At 42.4% G+C, this 22734-nt stretch overlaps 2 protein-coding genes across 2 annotated transcripts in view; one reads left to right on the top strand and one right to left on the bottom strand.

Annotated features, from left to right (window-relative positions):
* Positions 1 to 726: 726 nt before the first annotated feature.
* Positions 727 to 2819, bottom strand: LOC146969351 (dynactin subunit 6-like). The gene is made up of 7 exons (XM_085806452.1): positions 2695 to 2819; positions 2337 to 2401; positions 2135 to 2240; positions 1929 to 2017; positions 1599 to 1646; positions 1029 to 1171; positions 727 to 907 (listed from the first exon to the last, which is right to left on the bottom strand). The coding sequence occupies exons 1-7, from the start codon at positions 2730 to 2732 to the stop codon at positions 809 to 811; spliced, it is 588 nt and encodes a 195-aa protein (XP_085662578.1). The 5' UTR covers positions 2733 to 2819; the 3' UTR covers positions 727 to 808.
* Positions 2820 to 5419: 2600 nt separating this feature from the next.
* The window catches only part of LOC146969350 (zeta-sarcoglycan-like), a 39389-nt gene continuing 22074 nt past the window's right edge, over positions 5420 to 22734 (top strand). Inside the window, exons 1-3 of the mRNA XM_085806292.1 lie at positions 5420 to 5782; positions 14056 to 14250; positions 18402 to 18503. Coding sequence (XP_085662418.1) covers positions 5744 to 5782; positions 14056 to 14250; positions 18402 to 18503 — 336 coding nt within the window. The 5' untranslated portion in view covers positions 5420 to 5743. The remainder of the gene's footprint in view (positions 5783 to 14055; positions 14251 to 18401; positions 18504 to 22734) is intronic.

Below are 22734 nucleotides of genomic sequence, written 5' to 3'. Positions count from 1 at the left end.
CCTCTGGTGGGAGGGAGCAGGACTGGCAACCCGCCGGATCCAAGATGGGGACTACCACACCCAGATATCTTTCTAAGCATCACTTCTGCTCAGTAATTGCACCTTTTAAATGGTTAATCACCAGTTCACGTCTATTTGTGCCTACTATTTCCATCCCCAAATCATGACTTTATGTCTCTTTTATTTTAGCACAAAATGTGATAATATAGATATTTTTAACTACAGTATTAATAAATAATATTTTCTATCACTTGATGAAACAAAGCCTTCAGAACAAACAGCCTAGTTTCTCAACAGTTCCTCCTTGTGGCCACAAAATATAGAAAATAATGAACTGACAGACCACACACTTAAATAGAATCTTTATTAGAATCTCTATTGCACTGTTTATGCATCTTTATTGGGACAATTATAAATATAGATGATTAAAATTGATTAATATTATAATGGCACTGGAAATGTCATTATTTTTGGACAAAAATATATCAGAAATAGTCATAATATTGATATATCTAAAAGCAAAAAGGCAAAACCAGACAAAGGCAGTAAAATATGTCAAAGAATGATGGCATTTCTCACAAGCAGGGAGAAATGTAGCGTGCGATGGTCATTTTCAAAGCTAGAGGTAATCTGACAGACATCAAAAAACAGTGCTTAAGTGTAAGACAAGTGCAAGAGGAGGGAAATGTGTGGAAATGTGAGTGTGTGTGTGTGTGTGTGTGTGTGTGTGTGTGTGTGTGTGTGTGTGTGTGTGGTGTCTGTATGTGCAGACGCTTTGGGTTTCAGAGGGAGTTTTTGGACATCCACGTCAGTTTCTTACAGGCGTGCCGCCGCCCTTGGTCGTCTTCTTCAGGTGGTGGTAGTTGGGGAGAATCTTCATGAGGAAGTCTAGCTGCAGAGTCTGGGGCTGTAGAAGATAAAAAGAAAAGAAAAAAACAATCTATCCAATCCAGTTACACAGATCTGTGCACGAGCCAGCAAAACTCTGTGACATGCAGACACAAACAAGCCTTCGGTGGAGAACTGACCTGCGGCTTCTCACTCTGCACGCGCCTAATGCAGTTTGAACCGTACACGACCGTGTTCTCTGGCACGGCCTCACAGGTGTTGATCTGGCAGCAGGCGCCGATGATGCAGCCGCTGGTCAGAATCACATTTCTGCCAAGATCAGCTGGGATTCAGTGTTTGAAAAGAAATGTATTAGGAAAAATGCACTACAGGACTATGGAAAGAAAGACAGGACCATATGAAGAGATACACTGAGATGTAAACTGATCAGCTCTGGCATGCTGTATCTATCCCTTTCATATCTCTGGGGTATTTAGACCATTGTTAGGAAATCAATGAGCAGGACTGCTTAATTGCAATATTATATAACTTATGCATAAATGAGATTATGTTTGTTGCTCTGAACAAACATTAATGCTTGATTATTTTATCACTTCCCAGAAAATCTAGCTGCTTTATCATAATATACTGTATATCAACATTGAACTACAAAATTATATATACATTTATTTTTATATGTACCCTACATGATGTTATAATATTTTTACCAATGTTACCCAGAAAAACTCTGTAACTGTTATAGTACTCACCCTTTGACTCAATCACATTATTGTCTCCAATTTTCAGAGCTTGTGAGACTGTGTCAGAATCATTAAGGATTTACATCAATAAAGAGCAAATTTTAATAGTCAATATGCACTGCACACTGACAAAACATTTCAAAAGACTACTGCCAACATCAATTTTAGAGTCAGTGTTGGAGTTTTGTTTGTGAACAGGTAATGTAGGCCTAGTGTGGGATATTTTATGGTTGTTAGTGCTCTCTGGTGGACATACTGCATCATGACAGCATCTCTACTCAAGACACATCTCCAACACGCCAAACTATCAACTGCTGCTTTTCCATCTGAAAAGGATACCACATCCAACCTCGAATACATTATTGGCCCCAATAGTCATGGTCTTTGGCTCCACTCCCTCTGTGTCTGGCATTATGTTCTCTGGATAACTATGAACAAGAGAAATGAGATACAGTAATGTCAAACTGCAATGATCACACAGGGAAATTATGATAAGATCACCCCCCAACCCCCACCACCACCACCACACACACACACACACCTACCTGTTAATAATAAGAGCCTGCTCCTCTATTAGATTTCCCTCTCCAATGACAATAGGCCCTACCTCTGCTATGATCCTTGCTTTAGGGTGGACGACAGTTCTAGCACCTGTGAAGATGTACAAATAAAGATTTTTTTTTTTTTTTACAGTCTCACATGTAAATGTATGAAAATGGCACTTATGGTTGAAATTGAAGTTCTCACCAATGGTCACATCTCCTCTTACTTCGCTTTCAACACAGACAACAGCCCCAGCTGCAATTTTGACACTGCAATAGCAGATGTAAATTATAAAATAGAAATAAAATCCAATCAGTGATGCACTGTTAACACGAAATACGAAACATACCACGCAGAATACACAGATGATATCCCATCATTTCTAGGCTGTCACAGTAGGCTAATTACAGTGTCTCAATAATTAGGCTACTGTCTACACGAATATGGGTGTCGCCATCAGTGATTCTGCAGCATTACCAAAAGATGAAATTACATGTTTATTATTATGAACATTATAACAGAATTTGTAAAACGTAAACGCTGATCAAATGCAATGTTGTACCTTTTCTGTGCCATCATTTGCTTGGTGGCGTCTGACATCCTTGCGATGAAGTAATGAATTTATCGACAATTGATTATAAAGCCTAGTTCAGAGTTGGAGCTCTGGTTTGATTATGTTTGTCTGGAAACATGCGAGTTTGAAACTTTACTGCCATCTACTGGTGTACAGCTCGTACTGCAAGTTACAAATAATGTTAATGTTTTCTTTCTTTCTTTCTTTCTTTCTTTCTTTCTTTCTTTCTTTCTTTCTTTCTTTCTTTCTTTCTTTCTTTCTTTCCTTTTACATTCATAATGACAAACACGGTTAAAGGACTCTGTCTGTTCTGTTGAATCTTTCTTTTTACATTCAGTTTATAGCCTACTATTCTTTCTCTATTCTAAATGTATTGTGTTAATATAACTGTCAACCATTAACACAATACAGACCAAACAAATTAAATCAACCAACCACAGGAATGTAAAGATGTTAAAAGATTTCAGACTGATCAAACACAGATAACACAGTAGGGGAGAGTGGGGTAATGTGAGACACCGGGTAATGTGAGACACCCCCTGTATCTAGAAAACGGAACACATTTTTGGTCATCTGACCATTATGTTTTCAAGCCCCTTCCATTTCCCCATGATCATGAAGAAGAGGACCTCATGATGCTGTGGAAAGCATGTTTTTTTCACAAAAATATAATTTTTGCATGTAAAAGTAAATTTTCTTGGTGTCAATTTAATCAACTGTTGTGCCAAAGCAAATTGATTCAGGTAGAAAAACTTCTATGATACATGATGATGAACTACCAACACATAAAACCATGTGATGATGCTGGCTGAAAATTAGCCTGAATTTCTAAGAGAGGTTGTTTTTTCTAAAATGGGGGTGTTGGGGTAAAGTGAGACAAATGCTGCGGGGTAAAGTGAGACCATGGATGTATTATAATAAATCCATGAGTGAGACACTGTGAGCACACCACACACAAAGATTTACACTAGAATCTCGCCCCCCAAGCCAGAAATCTTGCATGATCAATGATCTGTTGCCACACTGCTTTGTTATGCTATGTGCTCTCAGTCAGCTTGCTTATTTATTGGTTAATTAACTCAATTTTAGTCACATTCCACTTTGTCGCCTCCCCCCACACACAAGAGGGCTTTTGATCAAAATGGTCACGATTGTTGGGGCCTACAACCTGACCCCCAGACTATCTAACTGGTTCTATCCGTCATTTGAATGTTAATTAAAACATTTTGTGTTATATATGATTTTGGTCTTGAGTTACTTTGTGTTGAGAAAACAAAAGTGCTTAATTGACCAATCCCCATGATTCTGTTACTAGTCCGACATTAGTTTTGGGAAGTGTGGTTGTCAAGCTAGCTGTCAGGACTCTAACTGTTACAACATGTGTTGTTATGGTAGTTTCAGAGTGGAAAAAGTAAGTGGATCAGTTTACCCCATTGATTTTTCCAGTTTGTCTCAGTTTACCCCTGAGCTGGGGTAAAGTGAGACACAGGACCACTTTTTTTAAAACAATCATATTTTCACTGCCCTTCGTCCTAAATACATTCTGATAATTTCCATTGCTAGGAAACATCCTGAATTAATGGGAAATGTGTAAATTTTACTGATAAATCATTTTAGCTCGCTTAGAGGGGAGCAAATGTAAAAAGTGTCTCACTTTACCCCACTCTCCCCTAGCCTACTACCTACTGACACTCTCATATCTGCTTGCAGTATCACCTTATGTCCTGCAGAGTGCAATAACTACCTTTACATGGGATCAGATTCATCTTCAGAATAATCCAGTTCAATTTATCCTTTGTGGAGGAAACAGTAGCCTAAGGGAAGATTATTGAAAATCATACCATTATAATATTCGTCTAGGGGCTATTTTCTAACAGTAATCCTCAAATGACCCATACATGGCACAATAAAAGAGTGATGTTGTTTCCCTGATGTCTTAATACTGGTGGCTGAATGTAAGCGCCAACTCTGGCATCATGAATCTGGCTGTACACAATCCATTACTCAGAGCATCATCTGGTAAGTGAGATTTGAATTCTGCCAAGTCAGCTAGAATTCACTACGATGAAATCGGAAATTGCATAGTCCCTGTTTTCAAAATAAATCTGAGGCCATTCCTGATCCCCCATTTCATTCATTACAAGTAGGCCTAGTGTTTTCTCTATGTTTTCCCCAACAAATGGGATGTGGCTGTGACGCATTTTTCTGATCAAATAGCTATCATGAAAGTGATGACTGTTCATTGCAGAGGGGAGTCAAGTCAGCAGGGCCCCAGAATTTCATTTTTTTCTTGCAACCTATCCAGTTAAACAAAATGTAAAAAAAAAAAAAAAAAAAAAACAACTTCCAGACACAGTGGACCTTTAGACAACCACATGTCTTATAGTTTTAAAATACCAGAATTTAACCTAATGCTGACAATGGTGAAAAATGCTCCCAAACCTATGTCCCAAACACATGTGGGTTGGTGAGGTATGGGAAGTCACTCACACACGTGCTGAGGAAAAATAGAACCACATAGTCACCTGAAATATCAATATTTTGTGAATTCAGCATTGAAATATGACATAACGTGGATTATTTATTTTTCATTTACTAGGTTTTATGCTTTGTACTGGCTTTTTAACGACTTTTATTTTTGAAATCACTACCGGAAGTGAAGAGCGTCACTGTATGCGGCTTGACGGCGGTGAGTTTTGAAGCAGAGCGACTCGTCTCATCGGCTCGCTGAACGTAAAGTGAGGAGGGGACCGGAGCACCTGAGTCGGCGTGTATCAATTAGCGTTTTTTTCTTTTCTTCTAGTAGCTACTACGGCACAGCTGAAGATTAAAATAATGTTTACGATGTACTTTTAACATGTAGACTTAGAAAAGGAAAAGAAAAGAAAGAAAAACACCCAGTTATGTGTATTTTTTTACTGAATGGGGAGTGAAGAAGTGCAGCTCGCGCTCTTCGTGACGGTTGGATATCGGTGCGTTTAGCTTGTTTGAACTTTGTGTAAATATGTAAGTGGGACTTAAATGAGCTAAATGTGACATGGACCAGTCGGCTACTCTCGACATAGAGACGCTGAAGGTAAGTTTACAACCTATTTGTCATCATGTGTATCCCAAAACAGTCGAGTTACCGTCTCCTGTAGCAACAGGAAAGTGAGTTTTAACGTCGGATAAACCGGCACAGAAGTGTGGATGTAATAACTACTCATTTCATCCAGCTGTTGTGTTGTTGTTACTCTGCAAACCCCACTACCCCCCACCTAATCAAGTTTCTCTCTGCAACAGGTGCTTCACTTGAGTTGTTCCTCAAATGCCATCTAATTAAAGATGAATGGAAAGTGTCCGGGCGCTCCTACAGTCTTGCAGTGGTTGCATTTCTCTCCAGGCAGGAATATGATGATTAATAACCAGTGACCGGGCTTCAAACAGCTCAGGAGGCCCTGCCTGCATGGAGTTCACTATCTCCCTCTCCTTACAGTATACGTACTTCATGTTCTATGCATTCACTCTCTTCAAGAAAAAAAAAAAAACAGTAATGTGACAGCCTATGAATATTCTGCCTGCATGGTTTCTCATTATCATTCCAGTCTAGCAAGGGGAGGCAGTAACCTCTGGGTACAGTATGTGCATCTTGTCTCTGTGCTGCTGCAGTGCAAGAAGAAGAAGGAAAAAAAAAAGCAGCTCAGTGTCAGAAACTCATACAGCAGAGCTTCTGTTTGGCCCAGGCGCTCAAGTCCATCCATTGGTCTGCTACACACAACGGCACACATACAAAAATACACACACATACACACACACATACAGCTCTGGGCTTAGTGGTTGGGTCAAGCGTATCAGTCAGGAAATCACTCCTGCTCACGCTGGCTCTGAGCTGATCCAGCACTTCCCTCTTTAGACAAACTTGCAGACTTGTCACTTTCTGCTAATTTCTTGTTTAATGTGAGTCATATGCTTTTTTTTTAAATTTTAATTTAATTCTAAGAAGGTGACTTAAAAGTGTGGGATCAGCTATTTTCTCAATTGAAATCAGACGGCTTTGTTTAGGAAGCTTTGTGACAGTATTTTTCTTGATTATGCTGTGTTCAAGGCTGGCACTCCCCCCCGCCCCCCCTTCTGTGCGTTCGACTGATGAATGCAAATGACGCCTATGGGGTGCTGTCCAAAATGGCCCCGTTGGCTCTCTAAGGATTTGATAGGGATTAGCAAGTAAAGCTAGTGTGCTGTGGAGAAGTGTCTGTCTGTGTACATCAGCAGTTTGTCAACCCCACCACCACCACCGCCACTGCCACCACCCCCCCTGCTCTTGCCAGAGCCATCATCAACACTGAGGAGGGAACTGACAGAGCTGCAAACATCTGAGCCTCTATACAAACACCAGATCTCGACATTAATAAATGATGCAAAGGTCAGAAGTGCAGAATGCCAATGAGGTTTTTGTTGCGGACTTTTTGTGTTGTGCAAAAGTACAAATAACGTTTCATGAAGGTGTCCTCAAAAAGCGGAGCGGCGTGCAACAGCAAAAGGAATTTCTCTCTGAAAAACTCCCTTCAAACGCCCCTGTGATGTTCAGGGCTTTGTTGGCTGTGCGCTCTGATTGAACAGCCTCGACCTTTCGTTGTGCCAGACTTATTGAAGATCTTTGATCCCTGCCGGTCTCATGCTTACAGTGGAGTTACCTTGTTGCTTTCAGTTGGAAGGAAGTGCCCTGCCAACCATTCACAAAGAAAGGGCAACGGCGAGTCGACTACAAAAGATGAAGACATTGACGAGCCCCACCGATATTGTTACTCCGCCATGGATGATGGAGCCACAAAAATCGGATTTCACATCTAAGCGGAGTGACTTATTGACAGCAACCACATGCTTGATTGTCACGTCAACAAAATGTGAAATGGTTCCATCAATGCATCGAGTTGCACATTTGAGAAATATAATTGGCTTTCCCAGTTACCGTCATGCATTCAGACTTCTCCGTCTCTTTGATTGGACTTTCTGTCAAGCTAAAAGGCCTCACAGAATCCAAATAAATAGGTGCTTTAATACCGCTTGTCAGGCTCGTAGCATGATTTTGTCCATTAGCTTCCCCTGCTGCTGCCTCAGCGATTGTGCAGCGTTCATATGCAGGATGGATGAGTACAAGTTTTACAGTCATTAGTGCATCTCAAATGTTTTCGTACCTCCAGCTGAGGCGGCCCTGTGGGACTCCCCGTGGCACTGCTGTGTGAGAGAGTGCTCTCCGATTTGCTGATTAACATTATCAGGCATTAATAACGTCTCATTTTCTTTCATTAGAGGCTCCTCAGCTGCATTTTGCTGCCTCTGCAGCATGTCACTGTTTGATCAAAACAGCATGTAGAATATCACCCTCTACGCTAATTGGTGAAGATGAGGCGTGCTGGCAGTGGGTAGGGACTGCTGGGTAATTGCTGGCTTTAGCTGGATCCAGCTGTAGCGTCTCTAGTCAAAGCTCCAAGGACCCCCACCCGTAACCCACCCCACCCCCCAAGCAAAAAATGAAAGTGACAGATAACTTCAAAGCGGTTGATGGAGTACATACAAAGTGTGTAAAAAGATAAATATGGTCGTGCAGCAAATCCACAAGGACCTTTCCAGCTCAGTGCATTAGAGATAGCAGTTTTTATTATTGTACCTTAGAGAAGCAAGTTGCTGTGTAGGTGTTTGGTTTCTATCAATAGAAACTACATGTAATCATGACTGTAGGTGGTAAACCATCCGTAGCATTGAGTAGATTTCAGAGCCATCTGTTCGTGATAATCTATTGACACGAGAAACAGGGTGACAGACGCCTGGCTGGCCTCGGTTCAGTCTTCCAGCCTTCAGTAGAGTTTTTCGCAGACGGCAGTCATTATGTTGTGCTATCGTGCTGAACAACTTTTGCCTGTGACCCCTTAATAAGCACAGAGGATATGTTTTCTCTTCTGAGACTTTTATTTTCATGTCTGAAATTATGCTTTGATAAGTGATTGGTTGATGTAGCTTTTCTGCATTTAACCACATAGCAATCTTACTTTCTTTATTGCAGTTTGAGTGAGCACGAACCATAGAAGGTCAGCAAGAAATTTATACTTAAGTTTCTTGTCAGGCCCCAGACACTCGCACCACTTTGACCATCTGTCCCTGCGGTGCCCTTTAGCTGAATACTGCTCCTCTTTTTCTTATGGCCATCAGCTGTTTCTATAGTTGCTGCATTTGGAAGTGCAAAAATGTATTACTCATACAGTTTTGGAGTGGATTTATCAGAAACGTGGGCACAAACTTTTCACTACCTGCGCAGCTTTATCACGCTTCTGCATATTAAGAGGTAACTGTCAGGCCTCCTACAGCTGACATAAAGTGATAAATGGGACTCAGTGTAGTGTGACATGCCTGCCCAGTTTGCTTCGTAATCAATGTTTTGTTTCCTAAAAGTCAAAGTAGTTTCTCACGGCCGCTGCAGTTGGACATCTTGATCAGTCCAGTCCACGGTGTTTTTTGAGAGTCAGCTGTGACCGGCATGCTGAAATGATAGATTGACAAAACGCCAGCCGCTATGCACTCCTCCATTTGCTCGGTGAATAACCAAGCTTTAGGAGGCATGACTCGACCAGGGTAATATATGCATTAAAACTCTTGCAAAGAAATCACAGGATCCACTAGTGTTGGGAACAGTGGGTTGCCATAGAAATTACAAGTGCTGAAGTTTCCCCTAGCAACAGCGGATTGAAAATAGACCATGGGGCGGCTCTGGCTCCGGAGGTAGAGCGGGTCGTCCCCTAATTAAGAGGTTGGTGGTTCAATCGCCGCCTCCTCATGGCCATGTGTTCCTGGGCAAGATACTGAACCCCATGTTGCTGCTGATAGCTGTTACATCAGTGTATGAGTGTGTGCATGGGAGAATGTGGAAAGTGAAGACAGAGTTAATTTATCATTTAAAATAGAACTAATTTGTCCACTAGGGCCAGGCTGTAAGATATTAGCTTGGTTCCAATCCTTTATGTTTATGTTTAAGTTCTTGTCTGCTCAGCAGTAGCTCAAGTTGTGTGTAAAGCATCTTTCCTACGTCGTGGAAAAGTTGTAGTTGCGAAGAAGTGCTCCGTGACACTGCATTGAGAGTTTGTATTCAGCGTCTGTGTAAGCACCTCTCATAACGCTCTTGTCCCTCAGCTGTATCGCCAGTTAAATTGGAATCACTGACATTTCTAGGCCAGTGATATGGGTCATTTGTATTTGCTGCAAAGTCGCAACATCCATTTGTGAGGCATCTGCCACCACTTGCAGATGTGACCCAAGCTGCTCCTCTGAGCAAACAGACACTTAAAGAATGGATGAAGTAGCAATGAAGCCGTGCAGACTCTCTTCCACTGCAGAGATAGATTTACTCATGCTCTTCCAAGCAATGGTGTCAATAATGGGAAGGATATGTAAATACTGGCTTCAGTGCACAGCCAAAACATTGTTTTGCAAGAAAAAGTATGTGAACCCTTTGGAATTTTTTAGGTTTCTGCATTAATTGGCCATTTAATGTGATCCGATCTACATCTAACTCACAAGTATAAACAAATACAATGTGCTTAACCTAATATCACACAAACAATTATAATATTTCAAGTCTTTATTGAACATATGCATTAAACGTTCACAGTGCTGGTGGAAAAAGTAAGTGAACCATTGGATTTAATAACTGGTTGCTCCTTTGGCAGCAATACCCTCAACCAAACGTTTCCTGTAGTTACAGATCAGAACTGTACAACACTGAGGATGAATGGGCGGCTGTGGCGGGCGGGTCATCCACTAACCAGAAGGTTGGTGGTTCGATTCCAGGCTCCTCCAGTCAACATGTCGAAGTGTCCCTGGGCAAGACACTGAACCCACACTTGCCCCTGATGTGTCCATTGGGTGTATGAATGTGTGTGAATGGTTAGTTACCTGCGCTGTGCCTAGCGCTGTATGAATGTGTGTGTGAAAGGGTGAATGTGACCTACAGTGTAAAGCGCTTTGAGTGGTTCAAGAGCCTAGAAAAGTGCTACATAAGTGCAAGTCCATTTACCATTTACCATGAATTCGTCCTTACAGAACTGCTTCAGCTCAGCCATGTTCTTAGGATGTTGGTGTGAATGGCTCTCTCGAGGTCATTCCATAGCATCCCTATTGGAGGGTCTGGGCTCTGACTGGGCCACTCCGAAAGGTGGATTTTCTTTTTTTTGAAGCTACTCTAGATTATCTAGATAGTAGATTTACTTCAATGTTTAGGCTGCATCACACAACTTCTACTGAGTTTCAGCTAGAGTGCAGCCATCCTGACATTATCCTGGAAGCCTTGATAAACTTTGGAAATCACATTGCCCTCGATGATGGCAAGATGTCCAGGCCCTGAGGCAACAAAGCAGCCCCAACCCATGATGTTCCCTCCACTGTACTTCACTTTTGAGATGATAATTTCACATGCTGGTACTGTATGCAGTGCCATTTTTACATCATACATACAAAAAATACCCAAAACAATGTATTGAAAAAAATCTTAGTTTCATTAGTCCACAAAACATTTTCCCATTAGTGTGGAGTGGCAAATTTCAGGCCTGCAATGGAAAACAAAGCAATAAATGCGGAAAACTAGGAAATTCCAAAGGGTTTACATACTTTTTATTGTGACTGTATGTCAGTGGGATAGTGGGACACCAAATATTTGGTATCTCACAAATATTGTAGGGTTTTCCTTTATTGATCTTTTCTAAAGGGTTGTCACAACTTTGACTGGCAACAGTGATTACATAATTTGAATTAACAGTTCATCCACTGAGAAAATGGTAAATAATGCTTGCTATCTTCCAGAATCAGCTGTCTACAGCACAAAACCCAAGGTGATGATTGGTTTATCACAGAATTAGCAGATTATATATTTTTTGCTGATTGGCTAATCAACTTAATGTCCCGGCTCAATTATGGATCTCTGTAAAGTAGATCTGTAAGGATTAGTCATGTAATTGTTTAATGATGCCAGGTAATTGCCAGGTAATGTAATTAAGAAACAAATCATCCATTTTGCTTTCCATACAGAAATATAAAACTTTGATTGAACCTTTCACATTTTCATATTTAAATAGCCTATCTGCTGCTCCTCATGGCCACACTTGCAATTCTTAAGTCTTTGGAGTGGTTGATGGATTAATTCACAGTCAGCAAATGAATCAATCATGAAAATAATTACCCAACACAAAGCCTCCCTGCATCTGATAAGTGCCTGAAAAAGCAGGTGTTTCTATGAATTCCTGGAAAGCTTGAAGGGTACATGCCTATTTCTGGCACCAGCCCTTTGCCAGCTGATACACCACACACTGCCTGGTTCACACAGTTGTTATACAATTTACAGAAGCGGATCCGGTATCTGTGGTTTTATAATTATCACTGACAGAGATCGATGCATTGCAACAATAATAAATACCACCACAGGCTGGGATTCTGTGTCCTTGCTGTTAATTAAACCCTGGTCAAGTAATTTAGCTCGTCCTGTGGTAAAGTCTGAAGCTTGCTGAGCTAAGGAGTCTTCTGACACGGTTAATGAGAAGCCATCATAAAAAACATACAATCTAATGATACCTGCCAACAGCATCCTATGCTAATAACACGCTGAGTGTGAATAAAAAATGTGGAGTATAGATCACCTCTTGAGTCCTTCAAGGGAAAACTGCACTCAGGTATGCCTCAGTTAATGATGTGCGTTTTATGCAATTAAAGTATTTTAACTGATGATGAATTAAGAGCTGCTTCTGTGGACGACGTGTTCAAAACTTGACAAACTTTTGCAAAATAAAACATTGTGCTCCTGCTGCTGCTGCTGGACGTTTTTATCTTGGTTTGTACAAGCAGGCGCTTTGCTTTATTCATTATCTGTGCAGGACGGTGGGATGGCAGGCTGCCTCGGTGCAAATTCATCCCAACAACAGCTGAGCAGAACAGTTCAGAGCTCAGCCAGCCCCGCAACCTGTGATGAGGAGTTTCACACTGTCAGCTCCCGGTCACGATCGGCTGGAGAACAGCAACCCGCTCGGCCCGGCCTGGACAGCCACACTTGACAGACATCATCCTCTCTGATCTCAGATCAGAGCCTGCGTGTAGCAGCTTCTCAGTGGCTGGCAGGGCGCTTAGTTCCTCAGCGCCTCCACAGTAAAGAGCAGTTTTCTGGCATCTCATCATTCACCTCATGTTTTTTCCCGAGTCCACTGTACTGAAGCCTGAAATTGACGTAATGAAAAGCAGAATGAAATTTCATATGTGGAGCTTGTCCATTACTTTAGCTACGGGTTGACTGCCGTGACAGCCCTCTTTTATCTGTTTCACGTCCTCTAGTGGACATGAGTCCATAAAGCGTCCTTGGCGTGCTGCGTGGCATGTGAAGCACTTCCCTGTGAAAGCCTGATGGGCAGCAACGTTGTGAAAGATGTAAGGCCCGAGGGAGCAGTGAACAGGTGGGCCGCAAGGAGCCGTCAGTCAAGGCGACTTCATTTATGAACACGGAGATCAGGTTTGACAAAATGTCAACAAGTAATTAGCGCTGAAAAAAGAGCTCTGACGTGCAATTAAACCCGTACAAATGAATTTTCATTGTGAAACGCATAAATACAAGCAGAAATGTCAAACGCCTTGCTTTCCATTACCAGAACTTAAATTAATCACCGTGATTAGCTCATAATATCGAGATTCAGCAGCAGTTTTCTCTTTGACTTAACAAGGAAATGAAAAACTGCTGTTTTAAAAGCTTTTCCACTTCTGGGCCTTGTATTCCCACAACTGATCACTAACTTGTCAGAATGAATCTTGAGCGGTGATTCCTCTTTCCTGCAGTGGAATGAAACACAATGGGCACTCTTATTTTGTATCTCTCTCTCTCTCTCTCGATAAAATAAAGTCACCCAAATGACCTTGTCTTTAATGCGCGCAGCTTGATGGATTGCCCTGCTGCCGGTTCAGTTTCTTTAAGTGCGTCGGGCCCGGGGCGCGTCATCGCAAATAGTTACTAGCAACGGAAAATTGTAATTGTTTTCTCAAAATAATTGTATTACAAATTCAAATCTCCCTCTCACTCAATTTATTTACCAAGCACCGATGTTTCAGGATGTGCCTAGCTGACATTCATGGTGTGCCTGCCTGCACCATTTTGTCCTGTTTGTAGTGGCACCACTTCTCAGAAATTGTACAATACCACAGCCGTGCCTCCGCTCAGTCATTTTTAGTGGCGCTTGCGAGGTAATAACCACTTACAATGTGTAATTGCTTCTGTGAAATGAATATATCCTTGGCAGCCAGCTAACTTAAAACCTCTTGTTTTTGTGTGTGTGCGTATTTTTGTTTTTCCAGATTACCCAGGAGCAGTTTATCCTCGCGTCCCAGTCCCTGCATCTCCAGAGACCAGGCTGTGATGCCGTCTACCCGGTGGGTCTGTACGGCTGGAGGAAAAGATGCCTCTATTTCTTTCTGCTGCTGCTCCTGGTCACCATGATAGTTAACCTGGCCCTCACTGTCTGGATCATAAAAGTCATGAATTTCTCAGTGGTGAGTAGCTACAGAGTGGCCTTGTCCAAAATGAGGCTGAGTCAGTGGGGCGAGTGAAGTTACAGAGCATTCAGAAAGTACTCTACTACCTTTTTTTATGTTGCAACCTTGCGCTAAAAAATCTGTCTTTGTCTCTCCCTTTCTTTTCTTTGAAAGTCTTTATTCATGCAGACCGATTTGAAATGTGTTTCAGGCGCCATCTCTCATGTCGCGCGCTTTGTCTCATCTGGATTTGATAAAGAATTAGAAAAGACTTGGCAGCAGGGGCCGGCCGGCTGACACAGAATGTGTTAATCTCGCACGGAAACCAAACAGACAGATGCCGCAAGCTCCCGTGACATTTTCAGGGACAATGCACACAATTTACCATTTTGTCAACAAACTCCGAATGGCAGCATCCTCCCTCTGTGACGGATGTGTCCCCCGACTATTGCTATCATTCCTCCACTCCTTCGCCTCCCATCAATCTGTGTCATGAGTAAAAGACCTTATCAGCGCTGTTGGTGTCGCTCCAGAAAATGTACTTCACTGATCCCCATCTCTCAGGACTCTGCAAGCTCAATAAGAAAACACAAGCTGAACTACCCTCCCCCACCTTTTTCTTTCTTTTTTTTTTTTTTTTACAGGGATTATATTCAGTTTTTAGCAGCCACTGTATGTCATGGTATGTTTGATTTTTTTTTCCGCCATTTACTGAAGTGAGAAGGCTATTGAAGAACAATTCTCTATCTTACTGTGGTATAAAGTAGCCGACCAACTATCACCCAAAGCCAACATCAAATGTCAGCACCTCATCATTGCTGGCAAGCGATCGTTTTGATGGCCACAGCCCAGAGGCATTGTTTTTGACAATGAGGTTGTGCTTGAAACTGAAGGGAGTTGAGGGGAATTTTCATCTGAAAGGCAAATGTTATGACACAAATTGCGACGCTCGTGAGGAAAACGGCAAAAACTATAAGACAAAAAGTACGCTATTATGTCAAGTGAGAAATAGTTGAACAAGTTTCCGTAAAGATTGGAGAACTACAGGAGACAGGAAAGTCAAAATCTGTGCGGAAGAAAAGCGAGATGTCCTGACATTCGGTGGCGTGTACGGCTCAGTGGTGACGAGGCGGATCCACATCATTCTCAAAGCAAACTTCTTTATTTCAGATTATATTTTTCCGGGGCTTTTTCGTGCCTTCATTGACAGAATAGACAGGGAGAGAGAATGTGGGACTGACAGTAAATGATCATCTCAGCTGGGAGTGAATCTCCTGCTTTTTTTAAGGGCTGTGCCCATATGGAGTCACCTTGGCTCTCCACCTTACAAACAAAAAACTGCCCTGTGTTTTTCCGCATGGTCTACACTTGTTCGTTTTCTTTCTTTCCCTGATGGCGAGGGGCTCATCCGCGGCTCCAGCACGTCACGACCGGACTGTTGTAACGCCCTCCTGTTTGTCTTGGCTCCCTCCTACTCGTCTGACTGGTTGCGGCATGTACTCAACTCTTCCCGCCCACTGCATCACCTTGACTCCAGCACAGGAGTGACTTTTTACGTCTGGCTGCTGACATACAAAGAGCTTGCACCACCACCACCACCACCACCCACCTCCTCCACTCCTCTGACTCTGTCCTCGGCCCTGGCTCTCTCTTTCTCTCTAACCACGTATGATGGAGCTCTCCCCCTCTCTACTCCGACTTTGTAATTCACCGTCTCCATCCATTTGTGCTGCGAGCACTGTGGACTCTTTAAACACACCGCTCCGGGGCCCCGTCTGCTCACACACATCCTCACAAAGCTACCCTCAAACTTCACTCTGCTCATCGTGCTGTGGCAAGGCATAACCTTATCCAATTTCTACAGAATTATCTACCACCAAAATCAGGTCCCGAATAAATGTGGTGTGAAAAATATGCCATAAAGCTGCAGAATCACGCCTCGTTTTATACAGTCTCTGCAATTTTTCATCGCCTTAATGTGATGTATTCTTTGTTTAAACAGGATGAGGGATCAATTTAAGTGTAAAACAATGGGCTATTACCTCTGAGAGAAAGACAATCTGAGCTGAGAGGATGAATATTTAAGCACACACAAAGTCTGCTGACAAGTGTCCATTATAACAAATGCGAGGCCGGCCCTGATGACTACTTTTCATCCATCAACTTCAAATATCAACTATTTATAAAATTAAGCGTTAAGATTAATCAACTATTTGGTAAAATAGTTGATTTATTAATTTTCCTCTGGAAAATGTAATCGACACTCTGGCAATAAGTTCAGATTCAGACCTTTACATTTTCTCATCATTTATTTAATCTAAATTCTAATGTAGCAGCAGATGCCTTTACGGCTTTTATGAGAGTATTTAAGCGCTATAAGGCCAAAAGATATTAAAAAGCTCTTTCTGCTAATGAATAGACAAGACTTACAAATGAAGTTAATCCTCTACGTTTGTGACTGATCTCACTGTGCACCATTAAAAAAAATAATAAGCACAAAATAACACTGGTTAAACAAGACTAATTGGGAGAGGGATTTGAACTGTGTGTGTGCTCATCCTCCCAAAGTCAAGCATGGATGAAAATATGAACAGGTTGAACAGATGGTTCTACAGTACAAGGTTCTGTTTTAATTTGTGTTGCACTTCAGATAGTTGTCGACTATGTTGTCAGCTCCAGAACTCTCGGGTCATCCTTGCTTCACTTGGATCTGTGTCCATCTCAGGGTGTCTGCTCTGCTGTTTGCTCTCCAAAAATACTGGAACTGGTCTTTAAAGGGACATTGTGTAACTTCTCCTGTTATCTATTCATGAAAATCAATTATTTCGTTCAAAAGTATGTTTTTCATTAATCAATAATCACCTTCATCAACAAACTGAAGTGTTCCGGTAAGCTCTGAATTGGCCGTTCATATCATTCATTGAGCGGGTAAGCTCGGTGCTGGCTGCCATGTCGTGTCGCCATGTTTTTACGTTCAGTGGCGGCGTGACGGTAGGAAACCACGGAAACTCAGCGGAGACACCGGAGCTGTCGGCTCAGGTCGAGGTGGCATCTGTGAAAAGTCACCGCGGTAACGCAGTGAGGAGGAATGGAGCGTTACACTGATGCTGCATTCACCTGCAGTCGGGCAGACGGCCGTCGCTAACAAACCAGATGTAAAACGCGGGTCAGGTAAACAACACGACATCGCCATGACAACATATTGTCATGTGTATTGTTTTGCCTCGTTCTGACGGACCACTTGTTTACATAGAGGCTTGTTTATGCCGTTACGTGCAGCGGCTGTCGTCCGTCTGCTGTCTGCCCAATTTCACGTGAATGCAGCATGAAAAATACGATTGAGTTGCTTGCGATATACAACCACAACGCTAGACGGGAGTAATTCCTACCCAATGTACCTTTAAGGCTTTAAAGCAATTAAACAATCTTTCCAATATCGACTCCCGTACTCCCACTCAAGGAACTAATCACTACCAAATATGATATTACTCTCATTTCCCCAAATCTCAATCTTGTTTTGATCATTTTTATGTAAGGTAGCGTGAGGCCAGGTATCGCTGTGGCGCTCTGAATGAACTGCGAGACTGAACTCAGCTGTCATCAATACGCTGCTGTATCTTTTGTCTCATGCTGTTTTATCTCCCTGTAAATCACTCCGAGGGCCTGAAAAACATGAAATAATATTACTATGACAACTGCGACTACTACCACCACCGCCGCCACCGCTAATGATAATTATAGTAATGTTCATGTTAGTGTTAAACCAGCTTTAGCAATAGCAAATCTTGTTTGTTTTTTTATCGTTCTCATGAATCTCCCAACATTCACATCTATAGCTGCCAGATTAGCCTGGCTCTCCTCAGCGTGCCTCCCACTGCATGCAGGCCTGTCACCCTGTCACAGCTGAGTGTCTGTGGCATTGTCACCTCGATGTCATGTCCTACTTCTTCCCTGTCACTCAGCGCCGCTGCCCGTCCACCAGGCCTGTCTGGCGCGCAGCAGCAGCAGCATCAGCAGCCACCGCTCCGTCTGATGCAGCCCGGCGACAGCAGGGGATTCAATTTTTTATGCTTTTTTTTGGGAGGCTTTCTAATCCTTTTGAATCAAATCAGGAAAGCCAACGCTGCTCACCACCACAACCATCACTGATGATCTGGCTTGTGTTTCAGGACGGGATGGGAAAGCTCCATTTGAACCAGGACGGGATCCGGCTGGAAGGAATCTCCGAGTTTCTTCTGCCTCTCTATGTGAACGAGATCCAGTCCAGAGGGGTAAGTTTGGCACTTTGCTCTTCTCACTAACTTTCAGTTGCTTTGTTGATCAGTATTCTGTAGCACTGATGGACTAGGAATAACAACTATCGACTGAAACACATGTGAAAAGCTCTCACAGAGAAAGATCTTTCCTGTCTGCTGCAGACAAGCTGGTATTGATCCCTCAGTTTTGAGGATGTTGTGATCAATTCATTTACAACAAAGGCGCAACTTCTCTCTCCGAGCTTTAACTTGGTGATACTTTGTTAGGGTGTGTTTGTACCTGGATAGGAGAAATCAAACTCTTTCTCTGCCTCATTTCCTGTCACCCCCAACATCGCAGTATCAGGGCCTCCCATCAGCAGGAAATGGGTAATAGGCTGCCTCTCGGCTCTTCTCAGGCCACATACAACCCTACAGGAGATTACAGGCGATTACAGAGGGACCAGAGTCCCCCTGCTGGATTTCCAATCAAGCCCACGCGATAAATTCCCCCTCTCTTCTACTTCCTCCCTCTCCTTTCTCCTCTTTGATGTTTAGTAGATTAACCAACACAGCTCCAGTGCAAAGTTGATCCAAATATCCTTCTCCCACACGAATCACAGACGCTCAGTTGGATCATCCACTTTTTCAGTGATTAGGCATGGTGCAGAAAGCAATTTCAAGCACTGGAAACTGGGATTCCATGTAAATTTGATTTCTGAGGGACGTCGATGGAGGAAGTGGCTTCGATAGTGGGCACAATTTGCCACAGCAGATTGAGAAACAACTTGGAATTGCCCACTCTTGCCCTTTGATGTTCTAGTTGGAGCTAAATGTCGATTTAAATATAACACTCGTGCACTTAGCAGTAGCCAGCACCTCAAGGCCATAGCAGACGCACAAGCCGAACATTGGACAAAGCCAGTATTTCATCCCCCTGGTGCAATACCACCTGCAGACATTTTTACTGTCTTGTTATACAGACAGGCTGTGTGGTGGGCCCCTTATCTACTGGCACCAGAGATATTTGCAGGACAAAAATCTCTGTGGGTCACTCAATATTTCTCACCTGAGGAAATATGTCAAGCACCGAGAGAGCAGGGATTATGGCTCTCCAATGAGTTTACACCACAGCGCGCAGTGCTGTTCCTCAGTCAGATAACCACCAATGATCAATAAGCCATTACTACAAACGGCAGTGAATGTAATAATGCGCCAAAGATATCTTTAGTTAAATATAGTCTGTTTAAAAATATATATATTCAGAGTCTAAGCTGCTACACAGACAAATGGCAAAATTCAAAGTAGATTTAGTTTTTATTTCTCATGGATCAATCAGTGCTTTGAATCTTCATCAACAGCTGAAGCCGTAATCTGTGAATACCAAGTGGAAATGTCTCCTGCAGTGTTTTTTGGCAGTAACTCTAATAGCTGGCACCAAATTCCAGGCTAAGTAGCCTCTGAAATCGCCGCTTTCAGCAGCACGTTGTGAAACGAGCGCCGTTAACTTTGCGCACACAGTTTACATTGGTGCCGATCCAGGCCAGACTTATAGCAAACACAACAAATGTGTTTGTCGGGCTTTGCAAGACAGAAGATAAAAACCTGGAGTTGTTTTATTTCTCATGAAACACTATTTGAACAGGCATGTCTGCTGCGGTGTTTTGTATTTGCCTCCGCCAAGGAGGTTATGTTTTCACTTGTGTTTGTGAGTTTGTCAGTTTGTTTGTTTGTCAGAAGGATTATACAAAAAAAATAAAACTGATTTACACCAAATTTGGTGGAGCGATGGGGCATGGACCAGGGAGGAGCTGATTGGATGTTGGTCTGGATCCAGGAATTCCTTGTCAAATGGGGCCTTTTTTTCTACTTTTAATGAATTGCACATGAAATAATGTTTGGATCTGGATATTAATGGTGTTGATCTGTGACATTGTACAATGTTTGTCTTTGGTGGAGGTCAGTCAACTGAATGTTATTCTAGTTCTTGAAGAATTAGTAATTTGCTTTCAAATATTACAGAGCACTGCATTGTTGATGTTGTATGTAGCCGTACTTGAGTATTATCAGTTCAGCTCAGTCCAATTAGCCAAATATTTCATCTTCCCTTATCCACTGCGTTGGCAATTGCATGCAGCTGCTTGCCACCGAGATCAACAAATACACCCACAACGAGAGAGAAGACAGCAAAGACACTGTTGCTCACCAAGCTAAAGACTGTAAGCTTAAACTCTGTATGTGACAGTGATAGATAAATAATCCCATAATGGCTGGAAATAAATAGGTAAATACGTATAATCATTAATGAATGTGTCATTACATTGCATTGAACATATATTTTATTGTTGTGATTTTTGCCATATTTATATGATCAGGACTAAGCATTTCATTACATTTAAAATTACAAAATATATTAAACCAAATATATATCATTTATAAATGAAGTAGTGTGTAAGGGGTTTCTAATAATAATAATCGTGTAGCTCTAACGGAGCATTCAAAGGGGGTTTTGGTTTTCCAGCATTACTATTTTGATTCACTCTCACATCTCCCACCAGCTTCGCTCCAGCTGCTCCAGGCAACTGCTTTCAGAGAAAAGGTTTTAAAATCCCCAGAACACTACCTGTCCAGCACTGAGCAGCAAACCAACTAGCTGGTCAACACGATTTAGCGGCTTAAGTGCCAGGTATTTCCCTCAGGGGGGGGGCACCAGAAGAGACCAAAACAAGACTTAAAAAGAAAGTGAACATCAGACTCACTCTGGCCAGGTGGCCAGAAACATGACTCCAAATGAATGCTAATGTCAGTCTGTGTCTCTGTTTACCGCTGACAGTTTGCCATGACCTTTCCAAGGTAATAATATGTCAGTGTTGTGTTTCCAGCTTGTGGTGCTACCCCCAAGTGGTAAACAAAAATCAATTAATCCAGGTCTGACAATGAGAAATATGAATATGTCTAAAATAAGACAAACTAAGTTGGGCATCAGATATATGTGATTTTTACGGTATTATTCTCATCAAACAGGATTACAAACCACGAGTCCACTGTTACTGTTCACTAGTTTGACCAAGCACACTTTGGTGGTACTCGGAGTATTATGAATTAAAGGGATAGTTCACCCAAAATTCAAATTCCACTCATTATCTACTCACCCTCGTGTCGACTAAGGGCTGGGAGAATTTTCAGAGTCCTCCGTGCCTTCTCAGAGTTACGGGGGGGTCCGCGCAGCAGTATTTGTCCATATGATGGTTGTGAATGGGGCTCACTTTTCTAAGTCCAAAAAGACACACCAAAAAACATCCAAATACCTCCACACAGCGCGTCTGTAATGTCCCTCTTGTATTGAAGCCCCAACATGAGAAATTGTTCCGAAAAAATGAAATAAGTGTATATTTTAAGCTTGTTTGTAGCGGAAGCTCCCAGCACTGCTCTTCCTGGTCCGTCCAAATCTCGCGCGATTTACGTCGGCGTCAGTGCAAAGATTTGGAAGATTTTGGTGTGTCTTTTTGGACAAAGAAAATTGAGCCCCGTTCGCTACCGTCATATGGACATGCAGTGCTGCACGGAGCCCCGCTGTAACTCCGAGAAGGCACGGAGGACTCTGAAACTACTCCCAACCCTTAGTCGACACGAGGGTGAGTAGATAATGAGTGAAATTTGAATTTTGGGTGAACTATCCCTTTAATGTTTTACACAATAAAAGACCTATCATGCAATACTGGATACTTAATCTTGTAATATTATCACAGTATTTCCCACATTATGGTGGTAAAATTCAGACTTTGTGTCACGCTTTGGTGTTAATGCTGTGCACAGTGGTATCACACACCTGCCTCTCCACACTTATGATTTGGAAACAGTGGGTTTCAGGTAGGCGCACTTTCAAATGTTGAGTTGATTTTAAACACTCAATACCTTTAAGAATCGGAGCCCTATTGTTTCTTTCACATGTGAAATTATGGGAATTGTGTGAAGTGTAAATGGAGTGCAGCCCTTCAACGTTATGACTGTTTTTAATGTGCGAGGCTAATGCTGGCCACCCATCGCTGCAGCTTTAACCTGCCACCGGTGCCGAGGTGTCTGTCACAGCCTGACAGGCTGACGGATTAAATATTCTGTACATTATTTCTTTTTTCTCACCCTTGGGGCTCCCACCGTGCACACCTATCTATCCATCTTTCCCTCTATCCGTCTGTCCACCTGTCAGTTTTTACAGACAGCTCGGCACAGCCACGTTTGAATTGTTATGGCAAAAAGAGGTCGACTC

The sequence above is a fragment of the Trachurus japonicus genome, chromosome 18 (assembly GCF_045865225.1).
Source record: "Trachurus japonicus isolate A0001 chromosome 18, Traja_1.0".
NCBI lineage: Eukaryota > Metazoa > Chordata > Actinopteri > Carangiformes > Carangidae > Trachurus > Trachurus japonicus.
Note: the sequence above shows the minus strand (reverse complement) of the source record. Positions and strands in the feature narration are given on the sequence as shown.